The 9,899-nt window shown below is 41.4% G+C and overlaps 1 protein-coding gene across 2 annotated transcripts; it reads left to right on the top strand.

Annotated features, from left to right (window-relative positions):
• Positions 1-3,201: 3,201 nt before the first annotated feature.
• arrdc2 (arrestin domain containing 2) lies at positions 3,202-8,837 on the top strand. Of its 2 annotated transcripts, none has more exons than XM_047050335.1 (8): positions 3,202-3,462; positions 5,727-5,796; positions 5,909-6,056; positions 6,147-6,249; positions 6,353-6,609; positions 6,781-6,943; positions 7,063-7,220; positions 7,390-8,837. In XM_047050335.1, the coding sequence occupies exons 1-8, from the start codon at positions 3,204-3,206 to the stop codon at positions 7,441-7,443; spliced, it is 1,212 nt and encodes a 403-aa protein (XP_046906291.1). In that variant the 5' UTR covers positions 3,202-3,203; the 3' UTR covers positions 7,444-8,837. The 2 variants fall into 2 exon arrangements, with proteins under 2 accessions (XP_046906291.1, XP_046906290.1); XM_047050334.1 differs by lacking the exon at positions 3,202-3,462 and adding an exon at positions 4,823-5,213.
• The last annotated feature ends 1,062 nt before the right edge of the window (positions 8,838-9,899 follow it).

The raw sequence follows: 9,899 nt of genomic DNA, 5'->3' as shown, positions 1-9,899 counted from the left end.
GACACATATGCTTATTGTCACCTCCTGGTTTGACCTGTTTCTGATGACAAGTTACTGATTATTCATAGATTGAAACAATCCAATAATACTCAGAGCATACTCAAATACTCAAAGCTGTTTATTGCTTGTTTTCAGAGCTATGGTGAGAGGTAAAAGGTAGTTTAACAATGTTAAACCTAGCCAATTGAGACAGCTGAGCTCACAGATAAAATACTACAGCATTGTATTCAAACCCAGTGTGTGCTCGTTTCTCTGCCTGGCTAACCGTCCTATTGGCCTGTTTCCCAGACCTCTTTTGCTTGATGCAGGGGAACAAGAACCAGAGCTTTTTTCCCAGGGGAGACACTGATGTGGGACGGAATCGTGAGAGGATGACGGCCACGACTAACGGCTTCTTTTTCACTGAGGTAAAATGTAGTTCTGTGTATTTATCAATTCCTCAAACTGTTAGATCAGTGGTTTACTGGTCTAATAGAAACTTGTAAAGATGTGGGTATCTATTATTTAATTTATCTTTCAGGTAAATGATTAAGACTACTACAGCAACGCATTTACATAGTTTGAGCCTGTTTCAAGCAATAACAGAAAATGTACTTTGTTCAGGACATTCTTTACTAAATTAGCGGTTTGTAAGGTTTTATGAACCTTCATAAGCTTCAGTTTTAATTCCAAAATCCCACAGCACAACCATAGAGAACGAACACCCCATGTCAGTGGGGCCAACTTGAGGACCAAAAGCAACATAGAATTGGGAAGACCCAGCCAGGGACGCCTGTTCTACAGCACAACAACCCATGATCACTACCCCAGAAGGGGCCTTGACAGGGTCAGACCCCACACACACCCTTCTGGCCAAGTGTTAGCTAGCCATGGTGAGGCACCCTGCTTTGTTTCGATATCTTCAGAAATCCATACTTAAGGAATTATTTGATACTGTATGTTGGGCTGTATGTTGTTCCATATCAAAGGGATATTTTCCTTTCATGACTGGATGTAGTTTATTTTCATTTACTTATCAACCGTAATATTAACTATATGGATTGCTTTGCAATTGGTTCAGTTGTAGTATAATGGAAAAAAACATAGATCATATTTTCCTTGCCACTATGTTCCCCAGAGTCTGGGCCAGCCTTAACAACCGTTCAGAGGGACTTCCTCCCACAAAACTGCAGGAGACAGGAGCTTGACCCAAGACAACTTCAGCAGGTATGTAGCCTAGCACCTTATTTACACACAGCCTGCAAAATTATGCAAAAGTAGGAACCAAGCTTAAAATTGAACGCCTGCTAATTTGTTGGCCTACATAGGACTTGATATGAACACTAGAGGGCATTATTAAAAATGCCCAACATCATAAAGCCTGTCTCTATTCACAAGCTTAAATAAAGATGTTACACTGTATTACATAAGAGAGGAGACTGTACCCTCCCGACGTGTCATAGTACACAGTCATTCTTAAAGACTCTGATGGTCACAACAAGACAAGTCAACAAGTCATGTTTTTGTGGCGTTTTGTGATGTAAACTTTCTTATCACATTCCAGAGTAGAGCTAATGCACCTTTAGCAAGACTGCTGGGACATCTAAACACATTTATTAGAAATGATTTCTGTTACACAGGGCATGGATGAGTAACTATACATTTGTATTGCTGAATTGTTTTAGACTGAGTTGTTTTACAGAAAAAAAGATTCTGATACCTAAAGAACCAGTGCCCAACGGTTAATGTACAAAATACAAGCTCTTTGCCTTTTTATTCATTTAGAGTTGATCTATCAACTGTTTGTCCCCTCTTTCTCTTTCTCTGTGTCTCTCAGATCAAAGGGAGCCACATCCTTGCACCCTACAATCAACAACACTTCAGTACGACCCATAAAGAGGAGTTTGGGCCCAAATCTCGCTCCAAAACTTGCCTAGACAACCGTCCAAGACACAGGCCTTTGTAACGATTTGTCAAAACTACTTTAGAGACTTGTTTTTATTTGGATGAAGATGTTATCATGAGGAGAAAAGCAAAAAACCAATGCATAAACCCTATAATCCATGCAGTGTTTTGTTTGTTTTCTATGGGTACTTTTGAGCTCTACATGGCATGGTGTGATGCGCTTTATTTGTGCCTGCAAGTAACTGGATGTAGTATTCATAAATACATTGAACCCATATGAATTGACTTTATTCTGTATTTTATAAGCTTTTATAAAGGCTGTGAAAGGCTGTATATTTATAGACAAATGTTCTGTGTTTGCAGTATAAACTAGATAAATTGGGTGGGAGTCTGTTTAGTTATTACAGGTTTAGATTTAGGATGTTGACTTCAGTGTGGTTAATAATAAGCTGTGCTATAAAGATAATCTCGAAATAACAACATAACCTTGAACTTGTGTGGCAAACTTGTTTTACTGTGGAAATCGGGAGCTAGAAAGCAGACACAAACAACATGAGTTCACCAACCTGGATGTTCCAATGTTCTGTGATTGTGAGGTGAAATGTGCGCTCATCCAAGTTTAGGAATTCGTCAGTTAGTTTAATCAGTAGCCTAATTAAACATTCATTTACATCAGTACTTTATTTTTAACTACACAAATATGGATTATGCCACATCGATTTGCTCAACATTTGGAATGTCATCCATTTGACTATAATCTCGAATTCATTAGATGCACATTGCATGCATTGCCTCAGAAAAAAAAGGTTTAATAAATTGACTGGCAATGTGTTCCATAATTTCCAAAAGGGGGCCCATAGTTTAAGTTTAAGAATATTTGGAAAGACATGAGGAAGAACTCGAAAGACAAATACGGAGACACTTGGCGGGTAGTTAATGAAACCTTAAGGTCGAGTGTCGAGCGGACCAAATATGACAGGTCAAATTGGGTGGTCGTTTGCATAAGTGGGCGGAGTGATTGGCATATACTTCGTTCTTATTGGTGTAAAATGTAAACCACTTTTAAACTGGGCGTTTAAAGCGTGTTACAATATAAAGCAACCGAATTGTAGCGAAATAGTGGTGATATACTAAAAGAAAAGTTTAAGACATAAACGAGTGCCTTGAAACGTTGCGGTGAGTTTGAAATCTATTGTCTGCCTTCAGTCAGTTCGTATTACATTTCATTTACAAACTTTATATTATGTTTTAATCAGTGATACTGTTACTTTTCCTGGCCCCTTGGTTACAGTTTAAATAATGGAACATTTCTTCCAGGAATGAGCTTCAAAACCATCAAAAGTTTTAAGCTGGAGCTGGAAAGGCAGGACAATTCCGTTTATGCTCGTGGAGAAGTGGTTTCTGGAAAAGTAATCCTGGAGCTCAATAGGGAAACAAATGTGCAATGTATGAAGGTCCTTGGACGAGGGATTGCTACAGTCCACTGGCTGGAGAACCGCAGCGTGGGCATGAATTCAGTTTACAACGACTACACCTCCAAGATCACCTATTTTCGAAAGAGGCAGCATCTCGTTCGAGGTCAGTAAAGTGGGCTATTTTAATTGTTGGAAGTTGGGCTTAGTCTAAATGACAATAGAACACAGAAACAGTAATTTTTATGAATAGGCATTAGACTAGTGCTAAATGTTATGAACTAAGGGCACCGAAAGCAGGACTGTTGGTGGGGTTAATGTTTCATTATAAAGTTAATGGCATGGATCGTTTGGCAATCCAAACATCCATTGTGAATTTTGGACCGGTGTTGCAACATTAATGTAGGACACAATCCAAACACTGTCACTATTTACGTTAAGACAACATTAAGACTATAACTGGCATCATCTTTGCTTTCTTGTAGGGCAACAGAGGCTGAAAAATAACGCTACACCAAAGATTTGCCGATATCCTCGATTGGCTAACCGGTTGGATTAGACTGTTATGATTAGAAACTTGTAGCCTTATCAAAAATCCGTGTTTTCGGAAAGTGGAAGGCGAGGGAAGGGGAAGCCCAGGGCGGCAGCTGCCAAGGAGACTCAAAAGGGGGTGGGTGTTTTTAAATAAATGCATCTTTTGTTTTCAACGTGTAAAACATCACGTAGGTCCCAGTAAGTGGAGCTCACACTAATATTTTGACCGTTTGTGTCAGCCTGGCATTGTTTGACGCCTGCGCGTGCATACAAGGGGTTTTGTAATCACAACAATGACAAGCAAATCGACGAATAGCAAAATAAACTGACTGCCATGTTCCCCAAACAACTAACACTTTTCAAGTAATAGTTAATAGTTAGTTATAGCCTTGTAGTTTCTATGATGACCACAAGATGGCAAGATCATAACTCTCCACTGTCATTCCATTTCTAGAGATCATGACTAGGCGCTCTATTATGCGTGTCGCGTGCACGCCACAGAGAGGCAGTATAGAACCCCTCAGATACTTCCAGGAAACAAAGGAGTAAACAACTTTCACAAGTTTTATCCCTGAATTTACAAACATAAAAAACTTGAACAATTGGTAGACACTACATTGGGCTATTTCCCAAGCACTCCTTTACGAAAGTACTGAAAGTTATAATAAACCGTGTTTGATAACTTGGTTTGAACAAAGTGTTCCCTTTTGTGCAAACGATGCATTACATCAACATTGCATCGAACGTGAACAAAAGCTTAAAACAATGGAAACTATTTTCCTGCAAAGTTCTGCTGGGAGAATCCCAGTCCTGGGGCATGCTCAGTAAGCATGTTTTCGTCTAAGAACCTGTAACCATCAATCACCAGGCTCTGTTCCCCCTCCGTTCGCTATCCACACCCATGGAAGATGTTTATTAGCCAGCCTTGCCTGGGGCCTTTACATAATATATTCACAAGCGCCCGCCCCCTTGAACATCATCTAAAAGGAGCTGGCGCTAGCTCTGCATCCACAGTTTTGTTTAGCAAGTATTGCGAGGATACCGAGAGCCTAAACCTTCACTCAACAAGTCACTTAAGAAGTTCTCTTTGGAATTAACAAAGCCTCAAGATGATTTTCGACAAACTGAAAAAGTTTCATATCGTCTTCGACTCTCCAGAAATAGACTCCACTCCTGTCTTCAGTAGTGGGGATGTGGTTTCTGGAAAAGTTGTTTTGGATCTGGCAGGAGAAAGCAAAGTGGAGTCTTTGAAATTGCACGCCGAAGGTTTTGCGAAAGTGCATTGGACCGAGTCGCGTTCTGCTGGGTCCAGTACTGCTTACACTCAAAATTACAGCGATGAAGTGGAGTATCTGAATAGAAGAGAAGTGCTTCTGCAAGCAGGTCAGATTCAGACTACCAAAAGCCTCCATGGAATGAAAAGCGATAGAATGAGAAGCATAGGATAAAACCGATATCCGATAGGTTTAGGAGTTTTAATTGTCTTTGCATGCTCATTTGATTGATTAAGTGTACGAAACAACATTAGGAGTGGTAGCAGACTATATTGTTCAATACAAAGCACTTGAGCCTATGCAAGGGCTTTCAGCTATAATTGAAATGCAAATAAGAGTGTTTAATTCACAAACACAGAGCTAAATTGTGGCATCGTTTTCTTCAAGTTTACCGTCTTCTCTCTGACAAAAACACGTTCAGCTCAATAAAAACGGGAACCACCCCTACGTGCAAGCACTAAATGGCATGTGATTGTGCCCCAATGTTTGAGTAGAACACGGAAACTGTAGCGAAGGGGTTGAACAGAATGCAAAGTTCGCTTTCAGGCAGTATACAACCTACTGTACAGTGTATTGTACCTTAGCCAGTTAGGTTAATGGTTATTTGTTAATCTCTTTTCAGATAATGGAGAGCTAACCCTCCTCTCTGCTGGAAGGCATGAATTTCCTTTCAGTTTTCAGCTGCCTGAAGAGTAAGTAAACTGTCAATGGGAGATATTTTCTTGGGCAGAATTAAGTTCTGATCCTCTATTCATTGCTCTAATTTTCTTGATTTCTAATCAGTCAATCTTTTCTGTTTATCAGGACACTGGTGACATCATTTGAGGGCAAGCACGGAAGCATTCGTTACTGGGTGAAAGTAAAGCTGCACAGGCCCTGGTCCACAGTCAAGAAGATCAAGAAGGAGTTTACAGTCATTGAACCCATTGACATCAACACCCCAGCCTTACTGGTAAGGACATGCTGAGATATGAATATATTATCCTCTGAATTATAAAATTATCCTCTTGACATCCCAACTCACAATGTCTTATTAATTCAGGCACCTCAGGCTGGCACAAAAGACAAGATGGCACGAGTTTGGTACCGTAACTTTGGACAAGTCTCCATAACTGCTAAAATTGACCGCAAAGGCTACACACCAGGTAAGAACAAACCATTTTAACCACTGAGACCTTGTCAACCAAAATTGTAGTTTGTTTCAACATAACAGAGGTTTTAACATCACGTTCGTCTACCTTTTTGTAGGTGAGGTGATTCCAGTCTTTGCCGAGTTCGACAACGCCACATCACGCTCTGTGGTGCCCAAGGCCTACATCACCCAGACGCAGACGTTCATCGCACGCGGCACCATGAAGCAGAAGCGGGCAGTGGTGGCAACCTTATCTGGCGACCTGGTCGGAGCTCGCCGCAGAGAGACCTGGCACGGCCGCGCCATCAAGATCCCGCCTGTTGGGCCCTCCATCCTTCAGTGCCGCATCATCAAAGTGGAATACATGCTGAGGGTGAGTTTGCTACACTCACCCCAACATTACACTCTCCTACACTGTGACCAGCCCTGCTTTCACGTCAGTTGACATCACCAGCTGTATTGATGGCAGGAATATTAGTTGTCGATTTTCTTTGTGTGAACAGTGTTTCTAAAAGCTCTCTCTCCCCCCCCCTCCTCATCCTAGGTGTGTGTGGACGTCCCCGGGACCTCCAAACTATCCCTGGAGTTGCCCCTGGTCATGGGCACCATACCCCTCCACCCCTTCGGCAGTCGTACCTCCAGTGTCAGCAGCCAGTACAGCGTTAACCTGGAGTGGCTTCGCATGGCCATCCCCGAGCAGCCTGAGCGTAAGTGCCTGTCTCACTGTTGCTAGTAGCGTCCCCCAAGGGTCTGCACTGAGACCAGTGGAAAATGTGACCAAAACATGAAATTGGTTGATTAATCTGGATTCTTCATTCTTTCACAGCTCCTCCCGACTATAGTTCTGTGGTGACTGATGAGGAGGCCGGGCTACAGAACTCAACAGCACCCCGCCCTGAGGAGGACTTTAGTGGGATCCTGGAGCGCCCCCTCACGGCCTTCATCCAAGAGTTTCGCTTCCGGCCGCCTCCTATGTACAGCGAGGTAAGGTCACGCGCAATATATCCCTCCCCACCCTCACTCTCCATCTCAGAGGGTGGCCGTATATTTGGATGGCTGCAGGACGTTTACATTTACACCTGAGACTCGAGAATATGTTTTTTACCTCCAAGTGTTAACTATGAAACTGATGTTTTCTTACTTGCGCCAACAGGTTGACCCAAATCCTCAACCAATCAACATGAGACCTCGTTGCATGACGTGTTGAACCATCAGCCCCGCCGGAAGGTCAAGCGACGACCCGATTTTGAAAAGTTAAAACAAAGCAAGAGATCTTTCTTCTCCTGGATTACTCTCTCCGAAACTGGTCCTCGGGTCCCAAGACGTCTCCCGGTGTGGAGAGGGACATGAGTGCCACCGAGAGGTCGGAAGAGGCCAAGGAGCCAACAGGACCTGAGGTGTTGTAGAGAAGTTCCTTAGTAAGCAAAGAAAGACATGTTATCAAGTTGTCTTTAGCAAAAAGGAAATGACTTCTCGCCCTGGTTCCTGTCCTCCTAAGTGATTATAGCTCTGCACAAGCTCAGAGCTGCAATTCCCTCCAAACAATGATTCCCAAGCAAGAAATGTTGGTGTTTAAGTTGGGTAAAACTTGGAGGAATAGATCACTTGATGTTTGTTAAGGGAGAGTTGCAGTTACAGATGAAATCCTAAACCTTCAAGATATTGTGATTTTTTCCCCCCCCAGAACTCATTTATGAAATGAGTTAATTATACACTGGTATGGTGAAAGGATATCATGATCTGTAATGCACAACTCCCAGCCTGGTAACATTTTAAGATGTCAAATCTACATTATCAATGTATTGTGACTCAACTAGCATGGTGTTTCCATGACTATTTCTAATGTTGTGACTAAATGTCAAATGAACAATAAGTACATATCTGAGATTAATGGAGAAAAGTTGAGTCTGCAGGTGTAGATTTGTAGACAATGTACGCGGGTAACAAATATGCAAAAGGTAAATCAAAACCTTTTAGGATATGCATACAAACCAGAATCATTGCATACAACTTTCTGAGCAGGAGCTGTGGTATCTTAAAAGATGTGTGCTTTGATGCTTAACTGTTACCTAAGAAACAGACTGAATTCTTAGCATGTTGATGAAGTTCAGAGAGGTCGGTACTGCGTCAATCTTCAGCACAAAAAGAGTTGTACTTAGAATTCTCAATAGCCATTCTTAAGATGTTGGTTGTTCTGAACCTTGATAACAGTGATGGAAGTTTTCAGAAGCTGCAGATTGCTCAGATGATGAGCTTAAAAGCTGCTAAGGGGAGGAAAGTCAGACTCATGGTTTGGTGAATTGGATTGAACCCAGATGTCTGTGCCTTGATGTTTGAGAGCAGTATGTTAACCTCAACAGAACATGTACTGTGATACAGTCAGCCTTAAATTGGAGATGCCACTTTGAACTGTACAGGTGAACATTCCAAAAATGACTTGAGGATCTTGCCTCGTTTCCAAAAAAGTGAGCAAAATGGCAACTTCAGGTCAGCAAAGCAACACTGTTGTGGAAGGTACACAACTGAAGCTGAATGTAATTTATACAAATGCCATTGTTAGTTTTTGTATTTCTTTTTTCAAATAAACAAATATAAAATTAATGTTTGACTCATGGGTTTTAATGGGGTAGGCCATTTTTATTGATGCGGTACAATAACTCATCAGAGAGAAATTACATTTGATCTTATAGCACATAAGTCAAATAATCTTGCCGTTCTCATATTGTGAGCTATGCCCTGCCATTGGCATGGGGTGTTTACAGAACTCTTACTCTGAGGCTGTGTATGAAATCAATAATGACAGCCATTGAAGTGGTTGTGGTTTTGTATTTTTTTTAATGGAACAGTTACATAAATGTGCTTTTCAAACTATACTGAGTCTATGGCAGATCATCTTACCAAACCTCCGAAACGTACACGGGTGGGATGACCGGGTGACCTCTTGTAAATAATTGTCACGTTTATGTAATCAAAGTGTGAACCGTCCAGAAATACTTTATTTAATAATTGACTTTCAGCTGCTATTTTGCAATATCTATATACCCCCAAATATTTTGTAGTTATTTACACGTTTAACAATCTTTACAACTACATTGTGACACCACGGTGGGGAAAATCAACAGGCTATTTTAGCGATTACTTACAAGACACTGTACATTCCCAAATTACTAGATGCAAACTGGCAACAAACTTTTAGGACATTGACTGTGTTCCGAACAGTCTGTTTACCTAATCATAGTGTCAGGAACAGAGCTCCCTCTTAAAGGATGTCTGCTGCTAGGCAAATTCCTCCTTGTGTATTTCCCCCAGGGGAACAGCCAGGGCACATAAGCTCTCTTGTGTGTCAGCTAATTCTTACACAATAATGAGATCTTCTCAAAACAGAAGAGGACTAATCTACTGTTAGGGCTGTCACTTGGTTTGGTTGGTTGTTACTGTATGAGGGTTTAGCATTTTTTCCTTTGAAAACCAGTATGTAAAATTTGGCACTTCATTTAACAGACCAAAGCTCATAGTCAAGGTATCTTACAAGCTTAGTGTGAATCAACATATCATGTGACATCATAATCCAGGTGACCTCTTTGGGACCTGTGATCTACCAAATAAATTAAAATGCACTTAGCCCATCTACAGAAACTCCAGAAGATTTACAGTGTTTCCCGA

This window comes from Hypomesus transpacificus, unplaced genomic scaffold (assembly GCF_021917145.1).
Source record: "Hypomesus transpacificus isolate Combined female unplaced genomic scaffold, fHypTra1 scaffold_107, whole genome shotgun sequence".
NCBI classification, from domain to species: domain Eukaryota; kingdom Metazoa; phylum Chordata; class Actinopteri; order Osmeriformes; family Osmeridae; genus Hypomesus; species Hypomesus transpacificus.
This window is presented reverse-complemented; position numbering and strand designations above follow the sequence as displayed.